General features: G+C 43.1%; 1 protein-coding gene across 2 annotated transcripts in view; it reads left to right on the forward strand.

Moving 5' to 3' along the window:
• Positions 1 to 15,525: 15,525 nt before the first annotated feature.
• The window catches only part of RFTN2 (raftlin family member 2), an 80,832-nt gene continuing 70,003 nt past the window's right edge, over positions 15,526 to 26,354 (forward strand). For both annotated transcript variants that reach the window (XM_088451046.1, XM_088451048.1), the window contains exon 1: positions 15,526 to 15,853. In XM_088451046.1, coding sequence (XP_088307172.1) covers positions 15,715 to 15,853 — 139 coding nt within the window. In that variant the 5' untranslated portion in view covers positions 15,526 to 15,714. The remainder of the gene's footprint in view (positions 15,854 to 26,354) is intronic.

The following is a 26,354-nucleotide window of genomic DNA, read 5'->3' on the forward strand; positions in this document are numbered from 1 at the left end:
ATTTCCCTGCTTGCACTTCTATATGCGAACTCTTTGTCTCGGTTTGTTGTGAAGGCTTTGGTCCTGCCACTTCACCAAGACAAAGAGCTAGCCGGACGAAAATCGTAGCTCCCTACTAGCAGCCATTTTCAATAGCCAGTGACGCATGTCGTACATCGCATAGCGCATTATGTATGGCGCACGACGCACGACGACACTAATTCTCTCGTTACGGCAGGTGTCTGTGGTGCACTGTAATGTAGTCATAACCGTAGTGGCAAAGTCACAGACAGAAACCACTCTCAGACACAGTCCAAGAGACGTTGCTATAGTGTGTAAGGCCGAGACCGCATCTGCGTTGTTGCATGTTTGCGTTTTGCGGTTTAGGCGCACAGTTTGTGATACAGAGCCCTGTCTCTCTTTCTATACAGTCCATTCACTACCAGTTTCTGCAGTTATGAAATCACTATTGCGTGGTGCAAAACTCAACGGCACCATCAGTTTTTAATATACAGTACAGGCACATTCAGAGCGGCACACTAGTTGTCCTAGCAGACGGGGGATGGTGTCCTTGGCAATGGTCACTATTCATAGCATTTTTCAGGACACTAGGGCAGAGCTGTCTGCTTACACTAAATGGATTAACAAAGCATCCTTTATTATGGTAATGAGAGGCTCTTGCTTGCTTTGGGGGAAGGGACCTGATGCACTGTGTATGACTCTCGGCCCACTGGGCTTGCGCCAGAAATCCCATCGCAACCCTCCCACTGGGCATGTGCCCGCCAGAGATGGAAATTCAACAGCATACCGACTGCAGTAATACAGCCAACCAACTGCGCATGCTCAGTGATGATCTTCCATACGCCATGGCATAGCGCTACATGGCGTATGGCTTGGCGCCACAGATCCCATTGTACAGGTACCCCCTCCAAATCTAATCCATCACAGATGGCTGACAGCCACCATAGCGCCAACCGTGTAATACAGAGAGCTCTCTCTCATACAGATCCCACTACTACCGTACTTAGTGTGCAAGGTTGGAAGAGCATCACCATTGTCATAAGTTTACAATGCAACGCTATTTTGCGCTTCAAACGCACAGTCAGCTTTGAACACAGAGAGCTCTCTCACAGTCAGAAACCACTCTCAGACACAGTCCAAGAGACGTCGCTATAGTGTGTAAGGCCGAGACCGCATCTGCGTTGTCGCATGTTTGCGTTTTGCGGTTTAGGTGCAAAGTTTGTGATACAGAGCCCTGTCTCTCATTCTATACAGTCCATTCACTACCAGTTTCTGCAGTTATGAAATCACTATTGTGTGGTGCAAAATTCAACGGCACCGTCAGTTTTTAATATACAGTACAGGCACATTCATAGCGGCACACTAGTTGTCCTAGCAGATGGGGGATGGTGTCCTTGGCAATGGTCACTATTCGTAGCATTTTTCAGGTCACTATGGCAGAGCTGACTGCTTACACTAAATGGATTAACAAAGCATCCTTTATTATGGTAATGAGAGGCTCTTGCTTGCTTTGGGGGAAGGGACCTGATGCACTGTGTATGACTCTCGGTCCACTGGGCATGCGCCAGAAATCCCATCGCAACCCTCCTACTGGGCATGCGCCCGCAAGAGATGGAAATTCAACAGTATACTGACTGCAGTAATACAGCCAACCAACTGCTCATTCTCAGTGATGATCTTCCATACGCCATGGCATAGCGCTACATGGCGTATGGCTTGGTGCCACAGATCCCATTGTACAGGTACCCCCTCCATTTCTAATCCATCGCAGATGGCTGACAGCCACCATAGCGCCAACCGTGTAATACAGAGAGCTCTCTCTTATACAGATCCCACTACTACCGTACTTAGTGTGCAAAGTTGGAAGAGCATCACCATTGTCATAAGTTTGCAATGCAACGCTATTTTGCGCTTCAAACGCACAGTCAGCTTTGAACACAGAGAGCTCTCTCATAGTCAGAAACCACTCTCAGACACAGTCCAAGAGACGTCGCTATAGTGTGTAAGGCCGAGACCGCATCTGCGTTGTCGCATGTTTGCGTCTTGTGTTTTAGGTGCACAGTTTGAAATACAGAGCCCTCTCTTGGTGCTACAGATCCCATTGTAACCCCTCCACTGGGCATGCGCATGAAATCCCATTGCAACCCCTCGAAGCAGACAGCCACCACAGCGCAGACATTGACGAAAGTTTTGCACTATTTAAACACACAATCAGTTTGTAATGTCTTACTTTTAAGCAGCCTTTTAAACAACACTACAGTATTACAGTACAACACTACTAAAGTAGTTTCACTATAGTGTCCAGAGCAGACAGTGCCAATAAAAAAAATATACAGTATACGGTACGGTATATTCTTTTCCAGGGATCGAACCTGGGACCATAATTCTACCAAAGTGATCACCTAACCACTAGCCCACACGACAGCTACAGTGAACCGCACAGAGCGGCCTCATCCTTGTGCACTCCTCCCGCTGCTGTTTTTAATTAAAAAAAAATTGTCATACTGTAATTCATCCCATCTCAGTGAAAGCTGTGCGTGCATCTCATTAATCTACAGTATTGGTTATACCGTGATAACAACTCGGGCAACTTCTCTACTGTTCAGTTACTGCACCGTATGTTACATACTGTGTGTGCAGTGATTTGCATCCTGTTATAAGATCTTACTGTACGGTACAGTACTGTACTGTATGTACATTATGTGACATTAAAAATACAGTATTGGTTGTGCGAACATGCAAATGCTGTGAATGTGATATCCATCCAATTTACTGTAAGTTTAACAGTATGGCATTCAGTACAAGGCATTCAGTACAAACTACAACAGTGGAGCACTCGCCACCCAGCGGTTAAACACTGTATTACATGCGATTACAACAGTGGAGCACTCGCCACCCAGCGGTTAAGCACTGTATTACATGCCGTAGCATATACTTCGTTGAAGAATACCACGGTATGCCACAAGTCCATGGCGCAACTCAGAGGCCAGCATGCCACGCCACAAGTCCATGGCGCGACTCACGCCATGCCATGAGCAACAAAATAGCTGGGCAGATCTGTAGGACATAGCTGTCATATTGTCCAGAGAAGAAGTAGAAATTTGTGGGTCTGATTCAGAGGTGCACGCAATGCCGATGTTAGCGCAGTTGAGTGATTATTTTCTACTGTGCATGCTCGAAAAATTCTGAAAATCCCTACAGAACATGTGTTCTACTGAGTATTGGAGCGCTGGCTTTAGGCAAAACCATTAGTGTTCCTGGGTGGTGACCGGGAGTGTCTGAAGTGTATGAAAAAAAAGGTTGTCATGGGCATGTTATGGGAGTGTCACGAGCGTGTCTGTGAGAGCGGATGCATACTCAGATGCAGAGCTGCAGCTCCAGAGGCCACATTCAGAAGAATTATAGAAGGAGCCATAGGCTGGTGCAAGGGTCGATGGTGCACCAATGGAAGAGTGTTCATAACTGCCAGCGGAGTTTCACCATCTAGAGGCATCGAAAGTGGGCGTCCCAGGGCTTTAACAGTTCGGTGCGCACTAGTACACAAGGGGAAGGCTGAAACTAGCATTTGCATATTATCGCCACTGCAGCTCCGCAAAAAGACTCAATGGTGGCTGCAATAGCGTGCACCTCTGAATCAGGCCATGTGTGTCTTGGGATATTAAAGAGATTCAAAAGGCTATTTATCCGCTTTCAGTTCTAAAGTATTTATATGAAGGATATGTACTTCCTTTGGCCATTCCACTCATATAGCTTTGTGATGGAAGAAATCTTCCTATTCCAGAGGAGACACATTTGATGCTATCATTAAACTCAGTGGCTGGTCTAAAGGCCCCCATACATCAGCAATTGATTGCAGCAATTCTGCAATTTGCAATCAATTGTGTATAAAAATCTTTCCCTTTTTCAATCGATTGCAGAATTGCAACAATCGATTGAAAAAGGAAAAGATTTTAATACACAATCGATTGCAAATTGCAGAATTGCTGCAATCAATTGCTGATGTACTGGTATGGGGCCTTAACACATTCCTGTAACTGGAAAAGGCAATGAAGCCCAACTGGAAAATTCCCATATGACATGGGAGAATAGGTAAATCATGCTTGGCTAGCAGTCATGGGCGCAGAGAGGGGGGGGAGTGGGTACAAATTACCCAGGCTTGCTGCAGGGGCCCGGCGGGGGCCCGGGTCCTGCACCACTCCTCCTCCCTCTTAGGTCACAGCAGCCCAGCACACAATGGACATGTGCTGGGCTGCACTGGGAGACTGCTCGTGGCTGCTAAAGCAGCAGCCAGAGCAGTCTCCTATGCCTATGGGGTAGCGATCACACATTGGCTGTGCGCCGGGCTGAGGGGCATACAGCACCCCCTGCAGAGCGCGCAGCTTTGCGGTGCTGAAATAATTGGTTTTATTTTTTTTCTAAGGGGGTGTGACCACGCCTCCCACGATTAGGCCATGCCCCCTGTCACCTGGGCCCAGCGCAACTCTCGTCCGCCCTGCGAGCAGTGACAGGTTTGTAAGAAAAACCTGTGGAGAGATTGTGTGTTCCTGCATAGTACCCTGCATAGTACCCTGCATAGTATCCTGTATAGTACCCTGCATAGTACCCTACATAGTATCCTGTATAGTACCCTGCATAGTACCCTACATAGTATCCTGTATAGTACCCTGGATAGTATCCTGCATAGTACCCTGAATAGTACCCTGCATAGTATCCTGAATATTACCCTGCATAGTACCATGCATAGTACCCTGCATAGTAACCTGCATAGTACCCTACATAGTATCCTGTATAGTACCCTGGATAGTATCCTGCATAGTATCCTGCATAGTACCCTATATAGTACCCTGCATAGTACCCTGCATAGTATCCTGTATAGTACCCTGCATAGTACCCTACATAGTATCCTGTATAGTACCCTGGATAGTATCCTCCATAGTACCCTGAATAGTACCCTCCATAGTATCCTGCATATTACCCTGCATAGTACCATGCATAGTACCCTGCATAGTAACCTGCATAGTACCCTACTTAGTATCCTGTATAGTACCCTGCATAGTATCCTGCATATTGCCCTGCATAGTACCCTACATAGTACCCTACATAGTATACTGTATAGTACCCTGGTATCCTTCATAGTACCCTGCATAGTATCCTGCATATTACCCTGCATAGTATCCTGCATAGTACCTTGCATAGTATCCTGCATAGTACCCTGCATAGTACCCTACAAAGTATCCTGTATAGTACCCTGGATAGTATCCTGCATAGTACCCTGCATAGTATCCTGCACAGTACCTTGCATAGTATCCTGCATAGTACCCTGCATAGTACCCTACAAAGTATCCTGTATAGTACCCTGGATAGTATCCTGCATAGTACCCTGCATAGTACCCTGCATAGTATCCTGCATATTACCCTGTATAGTATCCTGCATAGTACCCTGCATAGTATCCTGTATAGTACCCTGCATAGTATCCTGTATATTACCCTGCATAGCATCCTGCATAGTACCCTGCATAGTACCCTGCATAGTATCCTGCATAGTACCCTGCATAGTACCCTGCATAATAGAGGAATGTGAAAGAAATCCCAAGAGAGGACTGTCATTGTCGAAGCTTGAGAGGAATTGTGGGTTTTTGTAAGAAAGTCTGAACTGAACTCTGTATTACATGGGCATTCTAGCTGCTGTGGAGTTACACATCACAATATGCTCTGCCACAGTTTCAGCATGCCCTAATGTCAGTAGAAAGCTGACATGTTGAATGGAATTGTATCCATAAAGAAGCTTTAAACTCCATCACTGATCATGTTGACTTTGGTAAAATATACCAAATTCAGCATTATATCCCAACGGGAAACGCGTTACCTTTCATGGAAAGGCATCAACACCTAGCACCTGCTTTATATCAGCAAGTACGACAGATGCCATAGGGCACTGCCATAGGGGCATATTTATCACAATCCATGTTACAAATGTGGATGAGAAAAATTATTTATGTGTAAATTCGCAACCTAAAAATTTATATTTTTATGCAAATTTACTAATTTTCTCTTGCCAGGAGACAAGCTCTAATAAAAGCCCATCCTGACAAAGAGCTGGAAGCAGAGTTATGGAAGTTAAGCTATCCCACTGTCTCCTGGATGGGGTTCCTATTGCACACTCGCTGGAACTATATGTGAAATATACAGACAAAAGACTGCCCCTGAAGTCCTAGTCAGACAGAAAGATGGGCAATTACGTTTTTTTGTGTAGATAATCAAATTCTAAACAAAGTAACTCATAAATGCACTTAACCACTCCCGAGAATTGATGAATCTCTTGCAACAGTGAAGTAGTCTAATTGCATCTCAACATTAAATTTAACATGCAACTATTAACAAATTCAAATGGTCCCTGAAGACAGCGACAAGACTGCTTTTACTACTCCTATGGGACTGTTCACATTTGAAGGTATGTCTTTCAGATTGTGCCATGCTCCCAGAACATAGCACCGGGTGATGGAGCATTGTCAAAATTTTGTGATGGTGTTACTCTACCTGGAACATTATATAAGAATTTTTCAAGAACGTACCAGGATCATTTACAGCATCTTCAAGAGGTCTTCAAACAACTGGCCAAGTATGAGCTCATACTGAAGCCCTCCAAATGCCATCTGCTAAAACCAAGACTACAGTACCTTGGCCAAATAGTGAGTTTTAAGGGAGGGGCCCCTGACACTGAGAATATTTAAGCTGTGTAAAACTGGGCGATTCCCCAGACAATGAAAGATGTACGAAGTTTCTGGGTTTCATGGAGTACTACAGATGGTTTACAGAAAATGTTGCTAAAATTGCTGCTCCAGTACACAAATTACTTAGGGGAATCACTAACAATAGACAAACTAATAGCATCTTATAATGTGGACCACTTAATGCCAGGTCACCTTAAATCATTCAAAGAAACTTTTAACAAGTGCCATTTTTGGCTTGTCCCGATTACAGACAATAATTTTGTTTGTTCACAAAAGCCAGCAAACAGGTATTGGGAGCTATTCTCACTCAAGTCCAGAACAGCCAAGAAAGTGTAATAGCCTAAGCAAGTAGAAGTCTTAGGAAAACTGAATACATTGATGCAAATTATAGTGCCTTTAAACTAGAACTTCTGCCCTTGTGTCGGCTGTAAAAGAAAAGTTTAAGAATAATCAAATAGCCATACCATTGTTTTTATCAATTGCAACCCTCTTGCACACCTTTTGACTGACTAATTAGGTTGGTTAATCAATTTAACATTAAATACCAAAGTGACATTGTCCCTCATAACGAGGCCACCACTTTTCAGAAGTGGAGTTTTCTCCAGTTGTTCCCCTAGAGGATTTTTCTCTAACCTTGGTGCATTAGAGATTAAAGCTTCAGTATGGTTACAATTCCATTCAACATGACCGCTTTTATTACATCATCGTCAAATGGGTCATCACTGAAAGTTGAATGCATCTATTGACGTCTATTTCTTTGTGGTGGGTCCCACCACTCAGTCGATAGCCTTTTTCTTTCTGATCCCCATCTGGGTTCTGAAAAATTGGAGGTTTGGCGTTAAGTAAAGTTTCTAAATTCCCTGCTCATCTTCGCAATTCCAGATGTTAACTCCTCCATTTGACCTCTGAGTGCTTGTAGAGTATTGGGTGTAGAAGTCTGTACACCTTGAATGACTGTATATGTTATCAATAAGAGACTTCCCAGTTTGTATCTTGGGCAGCTTTCTGCAAGTCACTATCAATTCCCGGATGCTTTTGTAATGCGGTACTCCAATTTTCATGTTCCTGTATGCCTCCGGAAACAAGGCTCCTGTCTTTGTATCCAGTTTTGGAATTGGCCATCGCTGAAACTGACTGCTGCCCAACTTTACCAAACAAAATGCAGGGGAAACAAAATATAGCACTTGTTTTTTCATATACAAGGAATTTCCTTTCCATCATTTCACCATTGGCTGACCGTTTGATGAATCAAGTGCTGCAAAATCCTCTCCCACTATGCTTACTCTCAGTTGCAGTCACTAGACATTTGTTCTGCTGTGGCCCAATCTGGACCAAGATGTCACGCAACTTATTTGACAATGGATTAGGCCATGTTGTTGGATCTTTTGAATCAATAGATGGACTAAAGAAGCCAGAATAACTGCAAAATGTACAATTCCAGAAGTCTCTAAATAAGTAGTAAGGGCAGTCTGTACGAGGGTGGTGGAGGCTTGATCGGTGGCTGGTTGACCTTTGATGGTCACAGTGTGTTCAGAGATGGCAGCTGGCATGGCATGAAGGTAGACTTCACTTGGCACAGTGTGCTCACTAGAGATGGAGGTTCCCCTGGCAGGCAAACTGGCTATACTGGTCACAGCATGCTGTGAAGAAAAGGAGGCACCACTGCTTGAAGCCTGGTCCATCACATCCTCAATCACTACATCTTTTTGTATCCCTTCACTATCCTCGATGTCAGGGTTTGCTTTTCTAAACCATTTCTTCATTGAGCCAGACATCAATTTGTTTTGCTTTTTTAGAATTTTTGTTTTTTTCTTATAGTAAGAATCTGTCTTTTTCTGTCCTGACATCTTTGTTATACCTGGCATGTGTCAGGGTTCAGCCTAGGATGGGCCTCTCTCACCTCCTTGCCGGCTTCCCCTGACTTCCTTGCAGTCAGACGTCTGGTGCAGTGATGGATGTGGGGCTGAGTATTCTGCCTTAGATGCTTTTTGCGAGCTTCCATGGTTGGCTGTGTGTGCTGGGGATCGGAGTTCCCATCATGGGCGCCGCCATGACAGTTCCTCTCATGTGACAGTACTCCTAACCTACGGTAGCATGATTTCAGTCAGCTGATGCTGTGCTCCAGTAATCTGCTACCCCTGGGTATAAATCCGCCTCCAGAACTCCAGGAAGTTGCTGTTCAACTTCTTGTTCTCTGTTCCAGTGATACCAGCGTTGCTCTATGCTAATCTTTCAGAGAGTTACTTCAGCCTGCTCACAGTTCTCCAGTTTCCAGTATTAGCTTCCAAGCTATTCTTAGTCTGAGAGTAGTTCTCTCCCAGTATCCAGACTGTTTTGTTTTCTATGTCTGTGTGTCTTTGTATATGTGCTGCTAGTATTGCAGCTTCCTTGTGTCACTGAGGTGTCAGATTACCTGCTGGTATTAATTAGCCCACAGTTGGACCTCCCAGCACATATCTGTGTCAATCTGCCCTGTGTCTTGTCAGTGCAAATCTGCACTTGCATTTAGCACTCTCCTAGTGTATGCCTAACTTCTCTTTGTGTCTTATCTCTGCCAATCATTTCCAGCATTCCCATATATTCCCTGAGTCCACTCTGCTCTTGTCTGTGCAATCTCCAGTATATGTCTGTGTTCTTTGCTCAGTGTCTTGCCTCCGGTAATCAGCTCCAGTCATTTCCAGCATTTCCATATATTCCCTGAGTCCACTCTGCTCTTGTCTGTGCAATTTCCAGTATATGTCTGTGTTTTTTGCTCAGCATCTTGTCTCTGGTAATCAGCTCCAATCATTTCTAGCATTCCCATATATTCCCTGAGTCCACTCTGCTCTTGTCTGTGCAATCTCCAGTATATGTCTGTGTTCTTTGCTCAGCATCTTATCTCTGGTAATCAGCTCCAATCATTTCTAGCATTCCCATATATTCCCTGAGTCCTCTCTGCTCTTGCCTTTGCAATCCCCAGTATATGTCTGTGTTTTTCTGCATACTTAACTGTTTCCAGTCATTGCCTGTGTTATAGCATTCAGTTCCATTTCCAGAGTTCATTCATTCCATTCATCTCCAGTCATATTGCATTCATTATAGTTTCCGGTCTTCTGCCATTCCCAGGTACCTGTCCAGAGGGCCGCGACCTGCTCACTTGGTGCAGCTGAAAACCAAATCCCAATTGGAGGGGTCACTGGAGAAAACCACCAAGTGAGTTAGACTCCGTGCCTCTGGGCAGGTCTAGCCAAACCTGGGGTTGGCTGCAACTAGGAGACCTAGTCTAGTCACTCCCCTAGTCACCCGAACCCCTCGGCTCACCATCCTCCACAGAGGAATTCTTGCACTGGATCGTGACAGCATGATGAAAATAATAGAATATATAACATATTACAGAAATAAACACCCTTAATTTAATTACCTAATTATTACTATTACATTTTAGGGTGCGTGAAAGTGTCCATAGTGTTGTACAGAAGGAAAAAGTAAAGGGCCACGGAATTAATAATTACCAATTAAAAGATGAAGACAGCAACAAGGCAAGGGGGAATACAGCAGGATGGTTTAGGTGTCGAAGCAAAACTAAGGAGGAACCATGGAGGGTAGGTGAGGTATAGTAGGTTCAAAGGGGAATGAAAATCTCAGATAAAAATTCCCCACCTCTAGATAATGAGCTCTGGGGCCCAGTCAATTACATTTAATTATGAAAACAAATACTACAAAATTCACAAAGAACTCATACAGGATGTTAAGTGCTAAATTATTAGAATTACAATAAATTTGCATTTGCTAGACATCCTCTTAAAAAAATAAGTTTGAGAAAGGTCCTCAAACACCTTTCCTTTTTGCTTTGTATGGCAAGAGATTATAAGCATGGCTAAGATGCTCCACCATGGGTAGTGATTGGAGGGATTCCAACATTTTTATTTTTTATTTGTCAATAAGTAGTAGATTAAAGGAGAATATTTTAAGAAATATCACAAGGCATGGCTAAGTCACAGAGTCCATGGCATGCGAAATGGGGCTATATGCTTGATTTTAGGAAAGGTGCATGTGGGCACATATGGTTGCACCAGTATCCAGGCAGCACTGGCTCAGGCTGCATTATGAATTTTAAAAAACTATAGTTCAAAGAATGATATGTGGTATATGTCAGGGTTCAGCCTAGGATCGGCTATCTCTTACATCCGTGCCGGCTTCCCCTGACTTCCTTGTGGTCAGACGCCTGGTGCAGTGAGGGGTGAGATGCTGAGTATTCTACCTTAGGTGCTTTTGCGGACTTCCATGGTCGGCTGTGTGTTTTGGGGATCGGAGTTCCCATCGTGGGCGTCGCCATGACAGTTCCTCTCATGTGACAGTCCTCCTAACCAATGGTATCATGATCTCAGTCAGCTGACGCTGTGCTCCAATAATCTGCTACCCCTGGGTATAAATCCACCCCCAGAACTTCAGGAAGATGCTGTTCAACTTGGTTATTCCAAGTGCCTGTGTTACTCCCACTGTTGCTCTGTGCTAAATCCTTCAGTGTGTTGCTTCAGCCTGCTCACAGTTTTCCAGTTTCCTGTATTAGCTTCCATGCTAACCCTTACTCTGAGACTTTAGCTTTCTCACAGTACTTCAGTGTTTCATGTCCCTTCCCTGTGTGTCTTTGTATATGTGCTGCTAATTCTATTGCAGCTTTCCTGTGGCTATTACCCTGTGTCACTGAGGTGTCAGATTACCTGCTAGTACTAATTAGCTTACAGCTGGACCTCCCAGCACTCTCCTAGTAATTGCCTTTGTCCAGTACCAGCATTATTAGCTTCCCCAGTTTATTCCTGCCTTCCCTCTGTGTTTTACTGTGTTTATCAGCTCCAGAATCTGTTGCAGTTCCTGTACATTTTCCTGTGTTTCCAAGCTAGCCTGCGACTGGGATTACTACATGTGCCTGTGTCCACTTCTCTCTGTGTCTTGTTTGTGCAGTCAACACCTACATTTATAGCTTTCCAGTGCATGTTGGTGTTCTTTGCTCTGTGTCTTGTCTCTGAAAATCAGCTCTAAACATATCTAGCAATTCCCAATATATGCCTCTGTTTTTCTGTGCAATCAGCACTTGGATTTCTTAGTGATTCTCAGTACACTTTCCAGTATTCCTATGCTAGCCTGTGATTAGGATCCCTAAACAGCGTTTCAATATCTAAGCATCCAGTTTACCTCCTGTGCTCTAGCATTTGCTTAGTTAAATATAGTTTCCGGTCTTCTGCCATTCCCAGGTACCTGTCCAGAGGGCCGCGACCTTCTCACTTGGTGCAGCGGAAAACCAAATCACAATTGGAGGGGTCACTGGAGAAAACCACCTAGTGAGTTAGACTCTGCGCCTCTGGGCAGGTCTAGCCAAACCTGTGCTCGGCCGCAACTATGAGACCTAGTCCAGTCACTTCCCAGGTCACCCGAACCCCCCGGCTTACCGTCCTCCACAGAGGAACATTTGCATCGGATCGTGACAGTATAGCTACAACAAGGGCCATACAATGACCTTCATACATTAAATCACACTAATATCCCTTTCACACTGCAATCAATAACCCGAGTTCTTGCATGTGAACGCACAGCAACCCGGGTTATTGTGCAGTGTGAATGCACCCCAGCGACCCAGCATTTCAACCCCGGTAATGAGCAGGGTTGAACACAGGTTCAACCCGGCCCGTGGTGCTGTGTGAATGGGTATCCTGGGTCGATGCCACCCGGGTCCCGTTCATTGCATAGGAAGATCATTTAATCTTCAAGCACCGTCTCAGGATATGTAGACGGTGTTGTCACCAACTCGGCAATATGCTGTATGGGGCAGCCAGTCTGAAAGGGTTCTCAGTCGGTTCGCACCTGAGAAGAACCCATGTACAAAATCCTGGGTGCGATCCAGCAATGCGGTGTGAAATAGGTATAACTTGATGGTAGTGGAACTAATTACTGTACAATAATCTAAATATAATTAGTAATTATTCTATTATTATGATTCAATTACGATTTAGTTATATTGTTACAAATATATAGTTATATTTACTTTTTCCTATGCTATTGGTATTGTTGTTTTACTCTATTTTGAATACATTCTTATTTTTATATAATTTTTCTCATCAGAATTAAATTCTTGACATTGAAATCTTTTAGTATCTTAAAGCAAACTAATCATTACAAATATAATACATCTTAGTGCACATTTTAATCAAACTGTATTTGCCCATCTGCAAGGTGACCTCAATTTTCGGGGATGTGCTCCCCTTCCTCAAGACTTAAGGAAGGGGAGCACGCCCCCCAAATGTTGACTTAATAAAGCAAAGCTTCTCCCTATTACGGACTCTAAGTGCTGCCTTTACTCCTACTTTACACACACGCACGCACACAAACAAACAAACACGCACGCGCACATGTACACACATACACACACATACGCACACGAACACATATACACACGCACACACGAGAAGAAGCAGGGTTCAGTTTAGTTCACGTTTATAGTTCACATTTTTTTCATATAGTACATACATTTATTTTCATATAGTACAAACATTTATTTTCATATAGTACATACATTTATTTTCATATAGTACAAACGTTTTCATATAGTAAGTGCATTTTTTTTATATAGTAAATTTTTTATGAATGTCAGTGGCAAAACCTCCCCCCCCCCTCACTGGTTGTAGCAGGTTCCTGATCCCTTATATTTATTATTGCACCCATCAGTCAGTGACCTGTTAAGTACATATCAGTGGGCCACTGATAATCATATATATATAAATATCAGTTGCCCACTGATATATAATCAATAGGACACTGACTGATGGGTGCAATAATAAATATAAGGGATGGGGACCTGCTACAATCAGAGGTGGGGAGGGGGGCACTGGCAGTGGCATATCTATAACGGGTGCAGTGTGTGTGGGGCACACGGGCCCTCGGATCCAAGGGGGCCCTGCACCGCACACACTGCACCCATATTATTTTAGACTTACCTGTCCGTGGTCCCACGTCGGGTGTCTGCGCTGCTCAGAACATTGGGTGTCTGCGCATGCAGAGTAGACTCCGGGCACTAGAGTGTGCCCGGAGTCTACTGCGCATGCAGAGAACGCCAGAAAAATGGCAGCCACGGAGTCTACTAAGGCTCCGGTGGCTGGCTAGCCATGTCAGTCGGCTGCCACCCTCCGGGGAGAGAGGAGGGGGCCCCACATGGGGAGTGCACACGGGCCCCCTCCTCTCTTAAGATGCCCCTGGGCACTGGGCACTGTCATTGACTTTACTCCCCCTCACTGACCGCCGCTATAAATTATATGGTACATACTGTATTAGCCTGCCTAAGTCTATAAACAAAGGGCAGCTGCCAGCCAGACCCAGTGAGGTTTTTTTTGTTCCCGGTGCGGTGCTGTGCGGCGCCTCCTGGGCAGCCCCTGTCTCCACACTCCCTTCTCTAGACTGTCTCCCTACCTGGCGTCATTCTACACTCTTGACCTGAGTGGTGCGTATGACGTCATTACACACACATCACTTGGTTCAGGACTTCAGCATGAGGAAGACCACGCGCGGCTCAGGCTGTCACTGTCTGACAGCTGTGAGCCATGGGCGGCCGGGCTGTAGGTGCCACGCGGCGCCAGTCAGGCTGCGGCACGCCCTCTATCCTTGCGCTCCACCGGAGCCGCTCTCCCTACGCCCCTGCATACGCACACAGAACAAGCTTACTCCCAGCACTACATAATACCAGCCGCTTTCCTTACTGTGCGTCCTGTTATACCACGCAAGACAGCGGAAACATCAGTAACATCGAGAGCCATCTAACACATTAGCATAATAGTGGTTGACCTGACCACGCACGATTCCTGCCACTTCCTGCGTGCAACTAGACCACAGGCTTCGTATGTCGCCGCAAGGGCTTAAATATGCACGCCCCTAAAACGCAGTTCAAACGTACAGGCACGCCTGCATTTGCCCAACCACCACCCACAAACGGCACTTCCTGTCAATCACTGTAATCTTGGTCTGCATAGTAGTTCCAGTCGCAGTAGCTAGTTCGCGCACGCACATTGTGATGCATACGCATGACGCAGCTATCGGCCAATTGCGTGCATCTGCATCCGTGCGTTTCTTGCTGCATCAAGCCCAGAGACTGTTGTGAATGATAAATATTCTCTATAAAGTGTTGTGTAAAATAGTGGAATTCTGAAAATAAAATATTTTAGTAATGATACATGTCTTAATAGACTTTTCATCTAAATTAATTTCAATAGTCCTGTAAAGCTGTCACTCATATGACTGAAAAATGCCATACAGAGGCATGGTTATTGGGGGCAATAATATTGGAGGTGCCCTAGCAGCCACAAGGTGGGCACCTATATATTCAAAAGTGTACAGCAAATTTGTATTCTCTCATACCTGTGTGTATTTGACATTAATTACTCTGGCACAGAATACACGTGAGTGGTACTGTACATCTTTCATTTAAAGTTCTTTAGAGGTTTATTAATGAAACGGAATAAAATGTACAGTACAGTTTATAAGTTATATGAAGTATAATGATTTATAAGTTATATGAAGTATAAGTAAATATCTTTATTCTGTTAGCAGAAGAGACGTTTATAGTACCAAATGTGAGGAGCTTAGCAAAAAGTGTTCTCCCTTATATGTCAGCTCTTAATTGCCTTCCCAACTGCTAGCCAAAAGGGGAGGACACATGGAAGGACAAAGAGCCATTGGTGTCTGCTGCAGGGAAAAAGCATAGGGGGCTGGCTGTAATTTGACGTGGCATGAAAAGTCTTCACTAAACTCTTTCAATGTCTGTGTAGCTGAATTCAAGAGCTCTCCCACAGAGTCTGCATGGGAAATAGGGCAAACCCATGCTTCTAAAGATGACCAGAAAATGTTCTCATAATCTGGTTCTTTCAAAAATAGGATATGAGTAAAGCTACACTGACGAGGATTTATTCTGTGTTGCTAGCTGTAGTTTCTTTTGTCTAAGTTTACTGAAAGCAAGTTTGCCATGGGGTGTGGGCTGAGGAAGCTAGAGGATTCGGATGACAGCAGTCCTGGAAAAATCTTTTCAACATTAAAAAGGCCACAAGTAGAAACAAAGACGGACGCAGCATATGAATATGTGTTACTGGACTTTACTTTAGAAGGTAGGTCAACTAAAATTCTATCACTATTTTACTGTTTGTAAGTAACACAGATGTATGTCAGGGAGGAAATATACTAATAATTATACAATACATTTTCAGTACAAACATGATTGGGGCCTATGTATCAAGCCCATTTTTCATCAAATTATGCAGAAACAGCAGATTCAACATAATTATAATTAGCACTCTAGACCGCAGTCCCCATTATTATCAATGGGGACAACGGTCTGGCCCCTATGTACCAAACTCCGAAAAGCAAGTTAACTTTAGAACATACATTAGTGGGTATATTTTCTTTCAAAATGAATATATCCGGCACAGTACTGACTGTTAATAATCTCTGCAGTGCAGCAATTATTAAAACATAGGCCCCTTTAAAAATATTCCATGTATCTAGAAGGTACACATTAAGTGTATACTTTGTCATCTGTTAGTTACACTTGTGTATTTTGTAGATCTCTTTGCAAATTGTGTGGTCTCTGAAGCTGCATGGTTGGGGCGCTTCTCCAAGTGTTTCACATTTTATATTTCACTCTATTTCTTCCTGCTGTATTAATTCTCATACGCACACAGAACATATCCTATATATTTTCAGTTACTGTGTTAAGTGTAGATTTCTGTATATGGGTCCAGTACCAGTATCATATGAACAGTATGTTATGTATTCAGTGATGCCTTTGTTTATACAAGTTCATACATATTAATAAATATACAGTCCTTATTCTCTTTTTCTTGTTGCAAAATAATTGAAATTTTCTAAACCAAGCTTCAGTATATAGTAAAGTATAAATGACTTTAGATTATGGAATATGGATTAGAGTTTCGGAGCATAAATAGAAATGACAGTGGGAAAAACACTTTCTTCCCTCGCATTTCACTCCTCCCTGTGCACACTTTGCAGGCAGAGCATGCTTTGTGGGAGCTGCCTGTCTCCAGGATGCACAGGACACTGAGAATCCCACACAGGAAAGTTGAAAACACAAATAAACAAGTCCAGATGGCTGCCCTCTGGGAACATAGGGCCTGATTCAGAGCCGCTCATAAGTGGCCGCTCGTTCGTTCCGTGCGATGTTTGCACAACTGCGCATGCGTACGGATCGTAATACGCATGCGCGAACCAGTCAGTGCGGCCGAAAATCGTTTGTTCGCTAAATAGCGAATGCCTGCTATTTTGAGTGATAGGAGGAGGCGTATGTGGGTGGTAACGGGGGAAGGTGCTTGAAAACGGGGAGTGGAGATCCGAACGCAGGCGTGCTTAAAGGTCAAAACGGGCGTTTTAAGGGTGTGCATAATTAATACAGCAGCGTCATTGACCACGTCACTTGGTTATTTTATAGTCAGAACTGCTCGCAAGATTGCGGTAGGAAAAACCAACCACAAGAATAGCGAGCAGTTCATACGCTCACTATACTCGATTAATCTAATAAATAGCGGACATGAAATAGGATGCAAGCGGCCAGGGGGCGTAGTTTTCCAAAAAATGACCGCAAGTTTTGTTTTGCTCGTTCAGACCTAGAGGCGTGAACAGACCGCAAAGAGCGAACGGTTCATTTGAATAGCCACCCCTTTTTCCTGAACGAGCGAGCGCAAATAGCGTCCGGCTCTGAATCAGGCCCATAGGCTTCTCTGTTCTATGGATATTCCAAAGCCTTTTTGTAGTCTTAGCAGACAAATTGTGTCTTTTTAGGGTTACAAACTGAATGCCATTATAAAAATTATATTTTATTATCACTTCAATGTGTGATGAGCGTAACAAATTTATTTCAGTTACATGGTTGAAGTGTATTGAAACAACTGGTTGTGCATGTCAATTGCTTTATATGACTATGTATTTTCATTTTTAATTAAAATATCCCCGCTATGTAAGGGATATTCACAGGGACAGCGGTTGCGGTAACCGTAGTCTCTGTGTGTTATATCGCCGGCATTTCATGGAAGCCTTTCACATTTGTGGAAGTCTTCTCCGGGGGAAGCCAACACCGCATCGGCACAGTATCGGCTCCTGCTGCCATCCGGAGTCTGCGGGAGAGGAATAGGAAGATCTCTCTCCTGCTCGTAAGCCTCCATAGGCTTAAAGTAGTTTACACCATCGCTTTTTGGAGTTTAGTACATAGGGGTCAGATTGTAGCCCCCAATGATAATAATGAGGACTGCTATCTGCAGTGCTTATTAGCACTCTGTCGGAGATTCCTGTGAATCTCCTGCATTAGGCTATTAGTAAATAGCAAAAGTTCATAATATTAAGCAGAAACTGCAGTTTCTACATCATTTTATGAAAAAAAGCTTAATAAATAAGCCCCTTGACCTTTAGAAATGTGTAATCATCTGTTAAGTTGAACCTAAAGCACAAATTGAAGCACAATTAATAATAAAACATGCAGTTATAGCAATGGAATTATCATTATTTATTGTAAATATTTTAATGGGAACAAAAACTGTTAACATTTTATACAATTGTATACAGTTTATACAGAAGTAGGTTATATCCAAAAATAGACAGTGCTATATGGAAGGCATGTGTAAAGCTGGGTACACACTGGCCGACATATCAGCCGTTCAATTGAATGTCCCATATTTCGTGTGTGCATCGGCCAGTGTGTACCAGCGATATGTCTGTGAACGACTTTGTTCTCAGACATACTGTATGTTATCGGCTGTGCTGCACAACCGATACCCAATATATCTGCAGATATATTGGGGCATTGTGCTGTGTGTACGGGAGGTCAGCCAACCGTTTGTATACTTGCTGCATGGGTGGCGGTATTGCCAGCTGAACTGGGCAGGAGCATGTAAATACATGCCCAGTTCATGACAAATCGGGCAGTCTGTGTGCTGAACATATGTTCTGCATAGACTGGAGATATATCTGTAGATCAGTCAATCTGCAGATATAACTATCAGGTATGTACCTAGCTTAAGACTCAAACAACTATCTCCATGCTGCTTTTAGCTTTTAGTACTAAGGGGTCTATTTACTAAGCAGTGTTAGGAGACAGAGTGAAAAGTGATAAGGTGCCAGCCAATCAGCTCCCAACTGCCATCTCACAGTCTGTGTTTGAAAAATGACAGTTGGGACCTGATTGGCTGATACCTCATCACTTTTCACTCTGTCTCCTAACACTGCTTAGTAAATAGACCCATAAGTGTACTGAAGTCCTGTATTAAATATATATAGAGCAGTGATGGCAACATTGTAGATCAGGTTCCTCACTTGTGGTGGCTGGTTCACTAAGTCGTACAAGACCCCCTATTAGGAAGTAGTAACTTCCCAGACCTCAGACAATACCACACATCCGCCCAGTGTTGTTTCTTCCTGTGAATGTAGAGAGATGTATGCAAATATAGTGTAAGCATTATACATGACTTACAGTAACAGGATATTCCCAAGTTTGTGCACCAGCAGTGAGACACATTGATCATGCATTAATGTAACATTTAATTAAGCAGATGTTTGTTTATTCAATCATTCATTTATTCATTCCTTAGAAAAAAGTAAGCACAGAAACATACCTAATGTCTATTAAGTGCTACAATTTCATTAATCAGTTTCTGCCATTGCAATGCCTGTAGCAACATTCACCATTCATCTGGAACTGGGTCTTATAACTAGCTGGAGGCTTCTAAACAGCCCACTTATTACTGAAAACCCTCCATTACAGACTGCTGTGACTAATAGGGGCAGCTGTCCCAGTAATAGAGGTTATGGCAATCAACATAGATTTCCAAAACTGTACCCTTCATTTACTGTTTATTAATTAAGTACACTGTTTGCTAGTGTTAAATTAATTACAAGAAATCTATAGTGTTCTCATGTATAAGTAAAACTCGGTACACTTTATAGAGTAATCGGGTTTCCGATTTCTGACCTTCCAGCCCAAGAATTGCTTAGTGTGTGCACCCAGGCCAACGGTCATTTGGATCGGCTTATCTAATCAGGGCTGCACAAACAGAGTCATCTACCAGTTAAGCTGATAACAATGTGCCTTAAAGTAAAGGTAAGTAAACATAAGACAGTCAGATGCCAATTCAATTAAGAACATGGGGTGATAATATGTTGCTGGATATGCAGGCAATGGAAATATTACTTGTTTTAGCTCGCTCTACATATAGCTACTGTAATGGCCATAAATCTGAACATCACGCTGAAGAGAATTAGCCCCTTAAGCCGAAGTGATAAGAGATAGACTATAGTCAATTCAAATAAAGATATAGGGACATATTTCTCAATATTATTTTTACTAAAATAATGTGACAAGGGGTTTTCACACCCTTTTCCCTTTCTTTTAGTATCACTTAAATGTATCAAAGAGCTTTTGAAGAAGTTTTCATAAAAAAGTACTTCAAGGGCGAGATGCATCGATGGGAAAAATGCGGTCAAATCCCGTAAATGCGGGTTTGACCGCATTTCTCATATGCACTAAGCCCCGGAGTGCGATGCATAACGCCATCTTCCTGACAGCGTTACCCATAGAAGCTATGGGGTTCTTTCCGCAGAGTGCTGATAGAGAGATCCAATCGGATCCCTCCCAGCACCCCCTGCAGCGAGTAAGTTTTACTTGACTTATTTTCGAATGGGATCCGAGATGGCGATCCAGAAGGAGAGGGCAGGCGGAGGGGGTGGGGGGAGGAGCAGCCGAGGGGTAGCCGTAGCACAGTCTCGGGGTACTTTGTTGCAAAAAATACCCTGAGAAGTGCTTGGAGTGGATTCACAGACACAAAGCTTTGTCCCTGCATGTGATATTTGATACATTCTTGCGTTGTATTCAAATATTGCATAGCGAATTTTGGTGAATTTATCACATTCTATCCACCTCTGGGATGCAGATTGTGATAAATATGCCCCTTACAGTATAGGCAGAGTTGGTTCCTCAGAAGTCCATCTACAGCTACCTTGCCAACATATAAAAGACCTATAACATTGCTTCAGTGATGACCTGTGCTCTAACCCTAAGGTTCTGTCCAGATGGATCCTCCTTTTTCCATTTAAGAAAAAAAAGTTGTTTAGCATTGTTTTCTCTGCCGCTATGTCCAGAAGTATACTAAGTGAGGCAGGACATCCTCCACACCTCTACAGTGTCTTGTAAAGGAAAATACTCATCTGCATTTATATTTGGTTTCTCAATGGAATAAATGGAATTTGCCAGACCTACGTAGGAGCATTGATTCAGTAATAATGTCTCAGGTACACTAAATAAATTGTTTATCTGGATGTGCGCTAAGGGCTCTAACACACTGATAATGGGTTTGTTCATGTTTCATATGGAAAATGCTCCTCCTTCACACTTTAGGGTGCATTAAAATCCAATCTGCTGGAAAGTGGCATATGTTTGCTATAGTGATTGATGATCTCTGTGATTTCTTTTTCTCTCCTCCAGCTTACAGGACATGTGCTATACCTGCAGGGAATGGACTCTCCTTAGTGTCTGACCTTTGTCCCTTACACATATACTAACATATTATTTATTGCACTACTCTCCCAGATTAATGCTGGATACATGTAGCTTTGCTATACGAGATAAGCTAGGTACCCACTGGTGTTCATTAAAAATTTTTAACATCAGTAAAATGTAGGCTTCCACAATGGATTTACCCACTGTACCATGAATGTCCTAGAAATGCCAGTAACAGCAGTAATGGATATGGTGACACTAAACTCAATGGTTAGGAACACTTGTAAAAATAGATATACTTAAAGCCAATGTCTCAGGAATATTTGTGGACACTAGAACACGCAGAATTATACAATAGGGTCAAATGGCAGTTCTGACCTTCTGCTATTTCATTACACAATCTGTTTATTTTTATTATTATTTTTATCTTTTATTTTTAAGGCGTCACATAGTGGTGCTGATTCAGAGATGGGAGCAAAGCAAAGAACAGTGCAAGTAACTTTGTGCCTGGATAACAAATAAACAAAAATAGAACCAGTGCTATATCACACTAAATACAAATGGACGGTTTATGTTAAAATTCCAACATTTATTAACACATAAAACTATGTTCCCAATAAAAGTCACACGTTAATAATAAATTAGACCAGTGCTCGAAGTGGGGGTATGGAAAGTTTTGTTGAACCGCCCCCCCCTCCATGCCTTACGGACCTCACACTACCTGCTTAGCTCACACTGCCTACTTACCTCCACCTGCCTCCTGCACCTCACACTACCATCTTCCCTCTCCAAAGCCCTGCACCTCACACTGCCCGCTTCCCTTCACACCCCCTGCACCTCACACTGCCCACTTCCGTCCACCCACCCCCAGCACCTCACACTACTTACCTGCTACTACTTCTCTCACCGACAGTACCTCTCATCCCATGTGTGGAGTTGGCGCTGGCAGAGTCCGGCTTCTCCGATTACTCCTCCTGTCCCCCTGGCTGGCAGTGGGGTTCCGCAGGCAGCTCAGCATCCACTCCAGGCTTTTGGACTTGGCGTTGGCTGTGAAGCAATCACAGCATGGATCAGCAGCCAATCAGATGCAGCCACTTGGCTGCTTCTTATTGGCTGCTGATCCGTAAGCCGTGATTGGCTTTTATTTTTTATTGGCTGCTGGTCTGTGATTTGTTCATGACCAGCGCCAGGTTTGTGCAGTACTGAGGCCGCATCTGTTCTGGTTTCGGGAGTCGGGACCAGTCTCCGGCTGTTCGGTCAAGCCAGCACTGCTAAGAGATGTGTTTCTCCAGCAGCTGCTCTTTACTCCCAGCGCCAACTGCCAAGCGGGAGTTGAAATACAAGCTTAAGTGGCGGTATGGTATACTGCTGTATACCGCCTCACTTCGAGCCCTGAGTTAGACCATATAAAAATCGAACGCAGTCTCAATGGACCTGTTTTCTATTAAAGTTACATAATATCTTAATGGGCATCAGATATTGGCTCTCTTGTTAGTACATGTCCATATACTACCATAAGCAGCAAAAAGTTACCGGTTCCAAGAATCAGATAGTCACACAGTCCTATTAGCAGTTGGCCTAATTTAACCTCAAAGCATTGCTTATCCATTGGTGAATCTGGAATCTTTCCTGCATCTCCAGCAAAGGCAAAGATCTTATAGAAAAATGAAGTGTACCAGCATGTTAGAAGTTTACATTACACAAATATAACTAGAAAAGGTTTACGGGAAAATTCTATGCCAGTCGTTTTCTGAAAATCATAAGGCTTTGGTAAAGGATGGAAGGGACCTCTGCAGATTTTACGTGGAGATAGTTTGAGGTATACTCCATTTTGATTGGATCTCTGAGAACTGATACATACCCATTGAGGTCTCCAGCTGTCCAACCATGAAAACACCTGCCTAGGACCAAACCCCAAACTGTGTCAGTGGTCAAATCCCAGGATAAAACTGGAATTTACTTAAGAAAAAGTGTGTGGACCAAAAGTGGAGAAAATGTGTGGTAAGTTTCGCATAAGGTTTCAACCTGAAAGCATTGGAGCAATCGTTGGATAATTCTTTGGTGTTGCTTAAATGAGGCAGTGGACTATTTTGGAGTCTTGTTTTAAAGAGGATTCTTCTATTGGAGACCCTAGCCCAAGACAAGATTCTCTTCGATATACAGTAATAGCTTGGTATAATTCTTGATATCTGGCAGTTGAAAGCCCCCTAAGTCAGTGGTTCCCAAACTGTGCGCTGCGGAACCCTGGGGTGCCTACGGACACTTGCAGGGGTGCCTCAGGTCAATGGTCCAGCACCAAATCAAATTATTTATGGTCAATGAAATGTAAATATGTGAAAAAAACATAAGTGCAAACCTGTCCACCGCCACCACATAACTGAACCTAAGGATGACAGGGAAGCACAATTTAATTCACTTTACTACATACTAAATTTTTTGCTAAGTTTCTCAATAACAAACTATTGGCTTAGGGGTGACGTGAAACAATACTGATACTCTAGGGCGCCGTGATTCAAAAAAGTTTGGGAACCACTGCCCTAAGTGTTTAGGCTGAGAAAAAATGTCTTGTCTAATTCTAGGAGATTTCCTGGATTATACAATTTCCATATCAGAGTTTGTACAGAATGGAATCTGGAATTGAGGACTTGTATTGGCTATGTCTGGACATATGGCAGTTTTGGAAGAGTGTTCATTTTTACTTAATTCTCCAGGAGCAGGGCATTTAAAGGTACAACATTCCTGAGGAATCATTTAGATGATTCCCTAGTAATTTTAATATCTAAATAGTCTACACTATGTGAGATGAGTGCCAAGTAAATAGGAATGTCTATTTGAGTCCAGTGATAGTAGAGGAAGAGAATGATGTGAAGAGTCATGGATTTTGAAAAATGTATTTTACAATTGGACAGCCGTCCAAATTCTAGACTTCACTCATTAAGTGTAGGAGGGATGTGACAGGATGAGATATGGTAGCCAATAAAAGCGTCAGCAAAAAGTGCCAATTTGTTTTTGTCCCAACAGGCTGTAATCCCTGATATGTCAGGATTCGCTCTGATGGATCTTCATAATGCTCCATGCACACAAAAATCAAGGGTGGTAAAGGGCAGCCGTGTCTGGTACCCATTCCTAATAAGAAACAGATCCAGCAGGGTGCCATTAACCCTGACTCTGGCAGTGGGGAAATCATATAATACCACAATACAATTAGCATGGCCAAATGGCAAAACTGTGGCAGGGCATGCTGGGATGTCTAGTTCTACAACAGCTGGGGGGCCACTTATTGCCCACCCCTATCCTAAACTCATGTTTCAAAGCACAGAATTCATGAATGTTCAGTCTATCCTATAATATGCCTTTTACGCGTCAGTTGATAGAAGAATGGTAGTGTGACAAAATAATAATAAAAGGAATTGGTATGGAATCCCGGCTGCCGCATGGCCGGCAGTTTGATTCCCGGCAGTGGCAGCCCGACAGATCAGCAGAGCCCGGCAGCGGAAGCCCGACAGCGCTGGAAATCCCAATCGTCCCTAAGGTAAGTATAAACTAACCTAACCTAACCCCCTAACCCTAACCCTCCTTAGGGGTGCATTACCCTAACCTCCCCCCTAAGTGCCTAACCCTAAACCCCCCTCTAAGTGCCTAACTCTACCCCCCCTTCCCCGCTGCCTAAACCTAAGTCCCCCGGGGGGGTGCCTAACCCTAACCTCCCCCCGGGGTGCTTAACCCTAACCCTCCCTCCCCCTAGCCTAACCCTAACTCTCCCGGGGGGTGCCTAACCCTAAGTCCCCCCCGGGTGCCCTAAACCTAACCCTCCCCCTTCCACGGCTGTCTGCTCGCGGCGCCCGGCATCCCTTCGATCGGGATGCCGGGCGCCGGTCTCCTGGCGTCGGGTAAATGACAGGCGTCTATATATAGACGCCGGTCATTTATCCCATGCCGGGATAAAGAAGCCGGGAAGCCGGTTGTCGGTATTAAGGCAGCCGGTTTCCCGTCTGCATACCTTAATAAAATATATTAAAAAAGGCAGCAATAATAATTAGCTTTTTTTATACACAGAAACACATTATTAATTGCATAGATAAGGATTCACTATATTTATTTATATACCTAATGAGAGCAATAATATCAATACACTTAACTAGAGCACTATTAGGCATTTATAAATTTAACAGGGGAATTAATAGTTATTATTATACCTACCAGGGACATAATTAGTTAATTTATGTATATACCTAATGGAGGCATTATTTTTATTTATATTTCCAATTGGGGCATTACTATAAATTATATATCTAATGGGGGCTTACACTATTTATTATTATTTTTATACCTAACCAGAGCACTATTATTATTTATATATCTAACAGGGGCATTATTAGGTATTTATATAACTATAAGTGGCATTATTAGCTATATATATTTACCTAATGGACACTATTTCTTGTGCCTGAGTTATTTACTGTGGTTTAGAGAAAGTATGTAAGTGGTCCGGTGCGCTCTTTAACAATAAGCTTATATGGTATACTTATAAATATAATAAATAATTATCTATATCCTAGTGCTGCCTCAAATACCTGTGGCTTTCCTGTACCACTAACTTGGAATAGATAATATGGATCGTACAGGGCGCAAAATAGAATAAAGATATTAGTGTATAAAATGGCATAACAAAAATATTTATTGAAAACGACATATATGTTAAAAGATGGTCCTGGCAAGACAAGGATTAAAATGTAAAACAAAAAGATAATATGACCATTGAATAAAATGGTAATATTCTGTTGTTCCTATTGGAACCAGAATTTCTATATTACCAATGGTGTATTGTTACCCTTAATAGGTGGGTATATCACAATAATAAATAATAACAGGTGGATATTAAAACATATAATAATGAAACATTCATCTGTTCATCTTACATAAATAACAGGTATGGTAAGTAACGTGAATATAGTTAATATAGTCCAGGCTGGTAGCAGCAACTGTATAAAAGATCCAGGAATGTCTTTTAATGAAAAGGGTTGTAGATAGTGAAATCTTAGTTGAATAGGTGTCTCATGAATCCTTGCTGTATATAGTCATGGGAAAAATCATAGAAAAGTTCATTTTCC

Source organism: Taudactylus pleione, unplaced genomic scaffold (genome assembly GCF_031769625.1).
Source record: "Taudactylus pleione unplaced genomic scaffold, aTauple2 ptg000536l, whole genome shotgun sequence".
NCBI classification, from domain to species: Eukaryota; Metazoa; Chordata; class Amphibia; order Anura; family Myobatrachidae; genus Taudactylus; species Taudactylus pleione.